This window comes from Pipistrellus hanaki (genome assembly GCF_964339955.1).
Source record: "Pipistrellus hanaki genome assembly, chromosome: 18".
In the NCBI taxonomy this organism is placed as follows: Eukaryota; Metazoa; Chordata; class Mammalia; order Chiroptera; family Vespertilionidae; genus Pipistrellus; species Pipistrellus hanaki.
Genome location: NC_140520.1, coordinates 37,128,584 through 37,140,641, shown reverse-complemented (window position 1 = coordinate 37,140,641; position 12,058 = coordinate 37,128,584). Strand labels below are relative to the sequence as shown.

Sequence of the window (12,058 nt, the reverse complement as noted above, 5' to 3'; positions counted from 1 at the left end):
CCTGCCTCCCAGCTGGGGTGTGATCACGTCCCGCAGCGTCTCCCAGCCCTGCTCATCTGTGCCTCTCGGTGCAGGCGCAGCCTCCTGCACTCTCCCTGACGTCCCACGGCTGCGTTGCACATGCCTCTCCCTCAGCTCCCACCACACTCTCTAGTAGGCCCCTGCTATTGTCCTTTCCACATCCCATTTCTAATGTCCTCTCTCTCCTGTGAGAGCTCCTGCAGGCCAGGAATCAGATGTTCTTCATCTCCGGGGCATTGGCACTGGCTACGGGTTGACTCGTGCCCCACCCAAAGTCATCTGCTGTGTCTGAACCTCCGTGCCTCACAGCATGGCCTGGTTTGGCCACAGGGTCATTGTGGATGTGATGAAATTAAGATGAGGGCAAGCTGGAGTAGGGTGGGCCCCTAAGCCAGTATGACTGGGGAATTTGGAGACAGGGAGGATATCATGCGAAGATGAAGGCAGAGGTTGGGGTGATCTTTCCATGACCCAAGGAACACCAGTCATCTCACCAGGAGCCAGGGGAGGAGCACAGATAGGCGGTCCCTCACGGCTCTCAGAAGGCACCAGCCCTGCCGCCACCTTGCTCTCAGACTTCTGGCTTCCAGGAATGAGAGACAACAAATTTCTGTTTGTCTCTTAACAGTTCCTGAAGCATAGTACTAACTCAGTAAGGTATGGAATGAATGAATGAATGTCTTCTGGTTGTTATGGATTATCTCCTTAACAATGTTAAAGATATTTCAAAACAGGCCTCTCTCAGGCCTGACATCAAAGAGTAGAAGTACACCTACCGATAATGGAAGGCTAATAAGCATTTTCCCCTAAAGCCTTCAGGTTGGGTGGTGGAAGCCGGTGAGACATCAGCATCGGCACCTGGTCACCATCACTGCGACTGACACCCACGCCGACCTCAGGGAGGGTGCTAGAGGGCTGTCCCAGAGAGCCCTCCCACATCCACGCCAGGAAAGGAGGACCCGGTAAACACACCAGCTTGGCCTTCCCAAGGACAATGCAGAGGCCTGTCCCTGTCGCTCCCACCCCCGGACAGAGCTCGACGGTGTGCGCCCGTGACTGTCAGCCAGCGGCTGGAGAGATGCATGTGCTCGTCCTGCACATCCGCCCAGCTTGGTCCCCACCTCTGGCCAGCTGCTCTCGACCTGCCTGCACGCTGGGCTCGCCCAGGAGGCTCTAACCTATGATGGCCAGGCTCCACCTGGTGTGAAATCAGGGTCTCGGGGGCTCAGCCAGGCTTCTCATTGTCTTGGTTCAATGTGATTGCCATTATTTATTTATTTAGCACAAGGGGCACGGCACCCGTGACGGACAGGTTGCATGCAGTTTACATGATGCAAATAACATGTAAAAGGGGAGGAGCTTTAAAATAGGTGAGACTTTTAAGGACATCAGGCTTCTCCGGGTGGACAAGAGAGAAACGGCCATCGCCAGACACTCACCTGTGGTTCTCACCTTGGGACAGGTACTCAATTTCCATGAGTATCTGGCTCTTTCCGTAGCCGGGCAAGCCTTCGTACATGAGGATGCGGCTGCAGTTGGACATCAGAAATTCCTTCATACTGCATCTGAAGTATCTCAGCTCCTTCTCACGGCCTGCCATTTTCATTTTTTAAGAAGAGAGCAAACCCAGTCAACGTGACGTAGTGGAGAGACAGAAGCACACAGAGACACGATACCCATGGAGACCTGTGGGGTCTCCAGGGCCTTGTTCGCGGGTTCTCGTGAGGTCCTGCACACTTTGAAATGTTCTCACGTCTTTTTCTAGAGCTTTCCAGTTGTGATTCCCAGCTATGCACATTATAGATGCGACTCTTACAATGCACATTGAAACGTCCAATGAATTTTAGTGCAGAACAGTGAGGTGCGCTGGGATCACACAGCCAGGAAAGAAACCAGGCGTTCGCAGCTTCAATTCTGGTTTTCCCTTCCTTTTCCTTTTTTTCCTATGAATGAGCTATTTGACACACAGTGGAAGTCATCTAAAGATGATTACACTGGCAGATACATTTATTGTAGTTAGGGTTTCTGTATTGAGTGATTATGGATATGTTTTATTTCCAATTCTGCCAAGGAAACTTGCTCTCCGTGAGTGAGCAATTAGTTATCCCATGGCTACTAGCAGCATTATCAGTGATAAGAAAATTCAACTTACTTAAAAAATCAAGTAGACTTACTCCTAAGAACCCAAATTTTTAGTAAAAAGGAATTTTAGGGGCGTTTTACTATTATAAATGTAACAACTTAGAAAACATGGAAAATGTAGAAAAGGAAAAGAGAACCGAAGTCAGCTTGGGCTGCAGCCCCATCACTGTTACTGTGTGTGTTTGCATATATAACGGGTGCCCCCATTAACATCGGAAAGCTGGCCACAGTCTTTGAAACCTGGATGGGAAGGAACAGGCCGGTCTGGGATTCCACGGGAGCAAGCACATCCTGTCAACAGAGCTGAAGGCTCATTTGGGGCCAAAGCTTTTCTGGCAGCTCCTGTGCAAGGCCAGTCTTGTTCTCCGTGGATTACCAGAAGGCACATATAATGATATGATATATCGTTTCGTCAACATGATTTTTAAAAATGGCTTAAGAAATGGAGAGCATCGGGGTCTTTGGGGAGGAGGGTGCCTGGATCTTTGGGGAGGAGGGTGCCTGGGTCTTTGGGGAGGAGGGTGTCAGGGTCTTTGGGCAGGAGGGTGTCAGGGTCTTTGGGGAGGAGGGTGTCAGGGTCTTTGGGGAGGAGGGTGTCGGGGTCTTTGGGGAGGAGGGTATCAGGGTCTTTGGGGAGGAGGGTGTCAGGGTCTTTGGGGAGGAGGGTGTCTGGGTCTTTGGGGAGGAGGGTGTCAGGGTATTTGAGGAGGAGGGTGTCAGGGTCTTTGGGGAGGAGGGTGTCAGGGTCTTTGGGGAGGAGGGTGTCTGGGTCTTTGGGGAGGAGGGTGTCTGGGTCTTTGTGGAGGAGGGTGTCAGGGTCTTGGGGAGGAGGGTGCCTGGGTCATTGGGGAGGAGGGTGTCAGGGTCTTGGGGAGGAGGGTGTCAGGGTATTTGAGGAGGAGGGTATCAGGGTCTTTGGGGAGGAGGGTGTCAGGGTCTTTGGGGAGGAGGGTGTCTGGGTCTTTGGGGAGGAGGGTGTCTGGGTCTTTGTGGAGGAGGGTGTCTGGGTCTTTGGGGAGGAGGGTGCCAGGGTCTTTGCGGGGAAGGAAAGACCAAGCACGTGGGGTGCCCCGAACACTGCTCTTTTTCTTTGTTGGCCTGGATAGTGACCATGGCTTCATTGGTGATGGTTCATGAGGCTGCAGACTTAGCACTGGCGCACTGTTCTGCACGCTTTGTTACAGTTCCCTAGGGGAGTTGAGAAATCAAGGCCCACTACGTACCCAGCAGAGGGTAAGCCTCACTCCTGTTGCAGATGAGGTAGGCCATGCCAAACATGCTGAGGAGAGAACAGAGATGTTAGAGTCACAGCAGGGCCGGAGCCTCCTTCCTGTCCAACTGACTGCCCCAGGCTCACGGGCTCGCGGGCTGCAGCCGCCAAGAGGAGGAGAAAGAGGTGTTCTTACCTGGCGACAGAGTCCAAGCGACTTACAGCCGCCTTCTCCAGCACCTTGCTCAGTAACTGCCTGCAGAGTGTGCACTGGCAGATCTGACCCGTTTCTAGGGAACCAGACACCCAATGTGGGACCAATCAGCTTAGATGTGGCGCACTCTCCCCATCCTGGGAGGGGTCCACCAATGCTCACACAGCCCCCCTCACCTTTGTTGAGCACATGCTACATGCCTGGCAGTTATGAGTGCTTTACATATATATCATTTCCTTTGCTCCTGACAAAACCTTACTGAGGAGATACTATGATTCTGTCCATTTTACAAGTGAGGAAGCGGAGGTGCAGAGTGCATCTTGCCCAAGGTCCCGGGCCCAGTGGTGACTAGGCAGGGCGTTCAGGCCTGATCACATATTCTCTCTTGAAGGAGCCTTTTGTCAAATCACTCATTCCCGGTCTGCATGTCATACTACCCGGCTCCGCCTGGTATAGCAACGGCAACCTCCCGTGGGAGGCCCTGTTCGTGTTTGTATTTCTGCACTCTTTCTTTAAAATAAGATTTTTTTTTAAATTATTGATTTCAGAGAGAGGAAGGGAGAGGGATAGAAATATCGATGATGAGAGAGAATCATTGATCAGTTGCCTCCTGCAAGTCTCCTATTTGGGATTGAGTTCCTGCAACCCCACAACCCAGGCATGTGCCCTGACCAGGAATCAAACCATAACCTCCTGGTTCATGGGCTAACACCCAACCACTGAGTAACACTGGCCGGGCCCCACACTCTCATTTGCAGAGATGGCAGAGGGAAACCACGAAGTGGCAGCCTCTGGAGTCAGGCAGTCTGGGTTTGACTCCTGGTCAAAGGCATGTACCTGGGTTGCAGGTTCAATCCCTGGCCCTAGTCAGGACACGTGTGGGAGGCAACCAATCAATGTTTCTCTCTCACATTGATGTTTCTCTCTCTCTCTCTCTCTCTCTCTCTCTCTCTCTCTCACTTCCTCCCTCTCTCCCTTCAACTCTATATAAAATCAATGGGAAGAAAACCTCAAGTAAGGATTTTTAAAAAAGGAAAGAAGCATTAAAGTTCTGGCTGGTGTTTCTCAGTGGTTAGAGTGTCGGCCCATGCACCACAGATCTCATTCTCTCTTCTCTCTTTTGTCTCCTCTCTCTCTCTCTTTCTCTCTCTCTCTCTCTTTCTCTCTCTCTCTCTTTCCCTCCCCCCTCCGCCCTGCTCTCCCACTCTCTAAAAATCAATGGAAAAATATCCTCAGGTGAGGATTAACAACAACAAAAAGAATACATTGTATATTTTGAGATAAAGTACCTAATATTTAATAAGGGCTCACAAAAAAATTATTACTATTCATTCACTTATTCAAGCAGCATTTTATTGATGGCATAAACATGCCAAGCACAGTGCTGAGCCTTGGGAATACAAAGGTGAATAATAAAGACTCCTTGAATCTACTGCAGCCCCAGTTCTGTTATCTGGCCCTTTAAAACTTAGGTTCCAGCTGGCTAGTACACAGAATAATACGTCTGCGCTTTCCGTGAGAGTCATTCACTCACTCCTCAGTGCCGAGTGCCTTCTGTGCACCAGGCACGGGGCTGTCAGAATGAACCAGCAGTAATCACGATCCCCAGAGAGCTTTTAAGGCCGCGGGTGGCAGCTGTGAGGAGGGTGAGGAGAGATCGAAGAGAAACACGGGCTGTAGAGTTAGTTGCAGGAGGAGGGGAGCACTGGACTCGCTGGGCTGCGATGGGTGGTTCCAGGGCCAGGCCCACAGAGGAATGGATCCTGAGCTGGATTTCTAAGATGGACTGTGGTTTTCCCAGTGGATGAGGGATGGGGTGGGTGATGGGGAGGACAATCTACTTAGACCCCCAGAGGAGGGGACACGGGAGGAGGTGAGGTTGGAAAGGCAGATAGTCACCTTGTATGTCATTGCAAGGAGTTGAAACGTATCATGAAAATGACTGGAAGCCACTGAAGGATTTTAAGCCCCAAAGTGACACCCTTGCATTCAGGCTGGGCTTTGGGGGAATATATTTCACTGGAGGCCGAGAGGAGGAGCAATATCTCGTCCTCTATTAGTCCTACCAATGCTGGCACCAAGTTGGAATGATAAATAAATACTTAATGGTTGGCCCACGTTGGTCCACAGACGCATGCAAATGTGGGGGTTCCCTGTTCTGGCTGCACAACCTTTGAGGAATCCCCCTCTGATCCTCAGAAGGGGGTCCTCCACCATATCCATGGGATGGAGGAAGATGAAGGATTTTGAAATCTGGGCCTTCGTCCAGGGAAGGGATAGATTTCAGTTTCATAAAGTGGATTTGAATCTGAAATGGGTGACTGCTTTTGCTGTCGTAATTCTCCCCCTTCTTTACTGCAAAATACTGCCACGTTAGCGCCCCACACTCACACTTTCTGGTTAAGGCCCAGACACTGATAGATTGGTCCAGAATCCGCAACACCTTTCATGACTTTCTTCGGAAGCTCTTTGAAAAAGTAGGCTGGCAGGTTGCTGCTATTGTAGGTGACGGAGTCACAAGTCACGATGCCTGGGTAGTACATCATCATCCTGGCAGCTATGTTGACTTTTTGGCCAATGACTGCAACGGAAAAGAGAAAGGCAAAGGGGGAGAAAACCGTCATGGAACTGAATGTAACCTGAGGAATCCTGTCCCCAAATGGCCCCTTAACCATTTATTGCCTTTGCCTCTCGCGAATGACATCAAACTCACCTTCAACTGCCCATAGGCAGTCAGCCAGTGGCCATTAAAAACATGCAGGCAGTGAACTCAGTCAGTCGCCAGCAAAGTTTCTGCCTCAGCTGGGAGGCCACGGGGGCAATCTGCTCAGAGGCAGAGAGGCCTGGAGTGTGGAGAGGGCTCTGTATGTGGGCTCGCCCTGGGCCTGCAGGCTCTCGGGTGAGGCACAGCTGGTCTTTGGCTACAAGATGGACAAGCACAAGCTTGGACCTGGGACACTGACCTCCAAAGAGGCACCTTTAGGTCTGCATGTTTCTGGGCATGAACTTCTTCATTTCATTTCATTTTCAAAATGAATTACCTTCATTTGGTGATCCCTTAAGACTGTGTAATGAGGTTATAAGAGGCATATGTTTAAGGTTGATTTAAACGTTGCTTTAAGGGGTAAAGTACTGTAGTGCACAGACTCTGAACTGCAGCTCTACCTCCAACTAGTTTGTTACCAAATGACTTTAACTCGTCATGCCTCATTCTCCTCATCTGTAAGATGGGGATAGCAGTGCCTATCTCAGAGGGTAGTTTATGAAGATTAACGAGTTAACACATACACATCGCTTTGGATAGAGCCTGGCTGCTAGTAAGACCTCGATTAATAGTACAACTAATTAGGTACTCAAGGTTGCACTGTAACAAAAACTTAAATACTTCTGATCAAGTTATTCCTTTTCAAAAAACTGTTTATTATGGAGAAATTTGACCATACAATAAGACACAGCCTCATGAATCTTCATGCACCCATCACCCAGTCCCAAAGGCCAGTAACCCACAGTCAACCCTGCTCCCATCTACTCTCCATCCTGTAATATTTTGAAGAAAAATCTCAGAAATTGCATCGTTTCAGATATAACTATTTCAGTGTTTTAGAGGTATTATTTCTGAACAACTGGAAACCCTACTAGGATTGAAGTAGGGAAATAATAGCAAGAGCAGTGACAACTTGAGATAACTCTCTTTTGAGATGAGTATTATGCATCAGGAATGCCAATAGTCATAATTTTTAAGAAGCAGTCCTCATCTCTTCCAGGCCGTAGGAAGAGTAACTGTTGAATGTCAACGGAAAATTATTTAGAAAGACCTCTCCCTCCACGGGCTCACTGCCTCCCCCTGCTCTCTCTCAACTACCGATGCCTATGCACAGCCCCACAATGCACACATGGCATGGCCCCATCTGGGAGACAGCAAACTTGCTGGGACAGGGCCCAGGTCTCCATTCTTTCTGTCCTTCCTCCTGCAAAGCCGGGTCTAGGCACAGTGTTTGCGGGAGGAAAGCGGAGCTAAGCTGCTCAGCCCACCTGTGTACTCGTGCCGCACAGAGTGTCCCACGATGCCACAGAAGACAGTCCCGCTGGCCACGCCAATGGAAACGGTACTGGCGCCCGACGAGGAGAAGGTTGTGGGGAAAGAGATAAAGTCAGTGCGCAGAGGGGACGCTGGAAGGGGGGATGTGGTGAGGAATGGGGTGGGGAAAGTGGGAAAGGATTGTCAATTAATTACTCTTTCCCCTTTGGACTTAGTTCAGGGCAATTGTACGTGGTCTGGAGGGAGGAAGAGTTTGGGACCCAGAGCCAGGTTCTCAGTAGTGGTTACCCGGTTCACTTTTCTGTTAAGTATTCGTCTGAGCTACTTTTCTGGAAAATAAGTTCTCTCCCTGAATGGACTAGTTGTAAACAACATAACCCTCCCTTGTTATTGCTGGAAAGGACGAGTCATTGTAACTCAGATACAGTGGGCAGCATCCAACCTGATTTTGCCAATACACCCACCTGTGTCTATAGATGACGAGGGGCCCAGGGGGTGGGAACATTTAGGGCAGAGGGTGGCGTGTTGGGGTTGACCAGAGAGGGCTCCGATGGGCACTGGACGCTCGGGCTGGGGGAGCCTGAGGGCGCCGTGCGGGAGCGACCAGGCTGGGGTGGTAAACCTCACCTCACAGCTGCACAGAGGCCAGGTCCTTCCACACATTTCCACCCCAAGGACTCACTTGCTCTCCCAGTGACTAAAAACCAACTCGGGCCTCCAGCTTGGTGTTGGGAGTTTGACTTCTACCAAGAAGCAAGCCAGAGCACAGAGAGACACCCCTCCAGGTTCTCTTGCAAACCTGGCCCAGGTTGGCTTTCCAGGGGTGTCCTCTCTCCACAGCGCCTTTCCCATCCCCGTCCCACCGCGGCAGGGCGGGGCTTGCCCACTCTGCTGGTGCATTAGGGGAAGGAACGCAGGTGGGTGGGCATCCAGTTAAAAACAGCCCTCACCTGCTTCCCTGACCCTTCCTTCTCCTGCCCCCCACCCCCATATCCCACAGAAGGGTCAGGGGTCAGGGACCAGAGGATGGGGCCGAGGTCAACACTCACTGGATTTTGGGGACCTGAGTGCAGAAGTCAAATATATCCACAGCACTTTCTAAGGCATGAGTTACCTCATCGGGTGCCTTTTCACCAGGGAAACCAAAGACACAGAGGAAGGAGCAGCCCTGGAGGGAGAGTCAGCAAACACAGCAGTGGGCAGGACCTGTTCACTCGGACCAGCCGAGGCCCAGGGGGCGGGGGCACCAACATCCCCTTTCTGATCTCTTCGTAATTCCTCTTGCCCTTGTCTCATTCTTAGCAAACTTCGTGTAACTTCTGGTGCAGCCTCTACGGTGACTCGAGCCCAGGAAGGGTTGCTTTGGCTCCAGAACAATGGGCCTTGCTGAGCTCTTTAGGTCACACTCCTGTCTAGCCTCCTGGTGGGTGGGTCATAGGCTGCAAGTCTAAGAAACAGCACAGAGGAGCCGGAAGGCACCAGCGAGAGTCAGAAAGTCTGTGCAGAAACCCAGACAAGTTGATGACACGCCATGAACCTTCGGTCAGCATGAAAATGGATATCACACTGACCTGTGAGATTGCTTTGGCTACTAAAATGATTACTGTACTAACATTTCATTGTAATGTTATATGTAATCAACACACACACTTTATGGACTACTTTATGGCATACTTACACATAATAGAGCACATATAGTACCCTATATATTTTACACTTTCATATAGCATAGACACTTTATAGTATATGCATATAGACAGTGTGAGCTTAATGGTATATACGTACACTGATCAGTCCTGATGGGCACTGGGCTCTGATTCCAGGTCTGTGGAGGGACTAGAGAGCTCTGTTTGGGGACCCTGTGGGTTGGCCTTGCCTGGAAATGTCGCCTAGTGGCTCTGCAAGGTGAGCAGTGGTCTGGCTGTGGCCAGGAGACCCGAAGCTCACTGAAGCACATGGTGCTACAAGTGCCACACATGTTTTCCAAAACTTGCAACAATCCCTTGAGGCAAATACTCTCCCGTTCTAATAATGTCCTTCTCACTGTCCATGAGCAAACCAAGGCCCAGAGAAGTCCCGGGATTGTGTGAGCCACTTCTGCAAACACTAAAGGCTGCTCTTGGGTCCCATGCTCCTGTCTCATGATCCAGATGGATGAATGTGGAGATGACCTGGACTGGAATCCCAGCCCACCACTTACTAGCTGGATGACCATGAGCCAAACCTAAACTTTTCTTATCTCAGCTTTCTCATCTCTGCCTCAACTTCCTCATCTGTAAAATGGAAATAATGATAAGAGCACCTACCTCTCAGAGAGGTCATGAGGGTGAAATGAGTTCATAGAGGCAAACTGTTGAGAACAACACCTGGATTGCAGTAGTGCCACATTCACCACAGAAGCTGCTATCGTCAATATAAATGAAGACTAATGCTTCCAGGTTAAAAGTGTCTATTGCTTTCCTCTCACCAATGTGCCTGAGCACAGATGGTAACATTAAATTGTTGACAGCTTCCCACCCATTAAATCACACTTACCTTGTCAAACATGAAGACTTTGTTGATTTGACCTCGGAAGTTCCTCAGGACAGAATTGATGTGCACAGAGGCATTCTGGATGGACGGGCCTATGATTTCGGCTTTGTCTTGGCCCTTAAACACCAGGTTCACAAACATAATGGTCACCGGGCGGAGCTCAGACAAATAACCCCGAAGCTGCTTGTCATCAATCTGCCAAGTAGAGACACTTCACTTTGCACCTGCCCTTGGCTGTGGACCCTTCCTCCCAACATCAACACAAACAGTTCTCACTGGGAACTAGCCTGTTGAAATTCTCTGGAGAAGCTGTGAAATGATCAGAATGTGTGAGGCACAGCATGGCAGAGCCAGCCCAAATTCAAGCAGATGGAAATGAATTCACTAGCAAAATCTTACAATGAGAACTCACACATTTGCTAATTTTTTTTTAAAGGAACCACTTCCTTGCCCCTACTGTGCTCTCTCATGCCATTGCCATAAGAGAGAACTACCATTCATTTTGGCTCTCTTATAGTTTAAGGATAAGAATAGCATACTATGGCCCCATACCACTTAATAAGAGTCCTCAGGCCCGGCACTAGCAGCAGCCTGCTTTGCTTCACAGCTTGGCCTCTCCTGAGCACTTCCAAGCCCAATACAAGTAGCAGCCATCTACAGATCACACTTTAGCTCCTGACAGGCGGCCCCTATGCAGGGCACAGACAGTGCCTAACTTTGCACCTACAGGGCGGCCACAGAGCCAGTGTACTTGGTAGACAGCTTCAGACAATTACAACTCTACACATCCACGAGATACACATTAAAGTGGCAGGCTCAGTAAGTATCAAAGTCCCAATGAAGCAAGACCTGCTCCATAGGGGTGTCTCCTGCACAGCAGTTCTTCCATTGTAGTAATGGCTGCTCCTCATAGCCAATTGGCCTGAGGGTCAATTCCTCCTAGTGACACCAACAGCACTCAGAGCTCACCTACAACAAGACAGTGCACACAGTCCACATATCTAGAGTACCCAGCTCAGGTGACTAGGGAGGCTGAGCCATTGGGCCCTACAGGACACATACTATCCAAGGCCACTTTACCAATTCCAGGAGACATAGTGGTTCTACATAATACAAGAAACAAACATAGGGAAGCAGCCAAATACAGAGACAAAGAAACATGTTATAAATGAAAACCAGAAGAACTCCAAAAAAGAACTCAGTGAAATGGAAGCAAGCAAACTACTAGATACAGAGTTCAAAACAATGGTTATAAGGATGCTCAAGGATCTTAATGAGAGCTTCAAGGGATTTTGTGAGAATTTCAAGGATTTTAGTGAGAATTTCAAGGAAATTAGTGAGAATATCAAAGAAATGAGAAAGAAACAGTCAGGAACGAAGGATACATTAACAGAAATGAAAAATAATTTACAGGGAATCAAAAGTAGAATAGAGTATTCAAAAAATCAAATCAGTGATTGGAATATGAGGAAGCAAAAAACAACCAACCAGAAGAGCAAAAATAATAAAAACATATGAAGATAATATAAAGAGTCTCTGGGACAATTTCAAGTTACCAACATTTGCATAATGGAGGTGTTAGAAAGAGAAGAGAGAGAGCAAGAGATTGAAAACCTATTTGAAGAAATAATGACAGAAAACTTCCCCTATCTGGTGAGAGAAATAGACTTACAAGTCCAGGAAGTTCAGAGAGTCCTAAACAAGAGGAACCCAAAGAGGCCCACACCAAGACACATCATAATTAAAATGCCAAAGATTAAAGAAAAGAGAGAATCATAAAGGCAGCAAGAGAAAAGCAGGTAGTTACCTATGAGGGAGCATCCATAAGACTGTCAGCTGATTTCTCAACTGAAGCTTTTCAGGCCAGAAGGGAGTAGCAAGAAATATTCAAAATAATGAT

The 12,058-nt window shown here is 49.0% G+C and overlaps 1 protein-coding gene across 9 annotated transcripts in view; it reads right to left on the bottom strand.

The window, feature by feature from the left end:
* Window positions 1-12,058, bottom strand: part of ADCY10 (adenylate cyclase 10) — a 59,345-nt gene that overhangs the window by 33,069 nt on the left and 14,218 nt on the right. For all 9 annotated transcript variants that reach the window (XR_014793428.1, XM_084867014.1, XM_084867007.1 and 6 more), the window contains 6 exons: window positions 10,162-10,275; window positions 8,676-8,794; window positions 7,620-7,696; window positions 5,979-6,168; window positions 3,387-3,442; window positions 1,461-1,614 (listed from right to left, as the gene is read on the bottom strand). Coding sequence is in view for 8 of the 9 variants with exons in the window: in XM_084867014.1 (XP_084723140.1) it covers window positions 1,461-1,614; window positions 3,387-3,442; window positions 5,979-6,168; window positions 7,620-7,696; window positions 8,676-8,794; window positions 10,162-10,275 (710 nt within the window). In the remaining variant the exon portion in view is untranslated. The remainder of the gene's footprint in view (window positions 1-1,460; window positions 1,615-3,386; window positions 3,443-5,978; window positions 6,169-7,619; window positions 7,697-8,675; window positions 8,795-10,161; window positions 10,276-12,058) is intronic.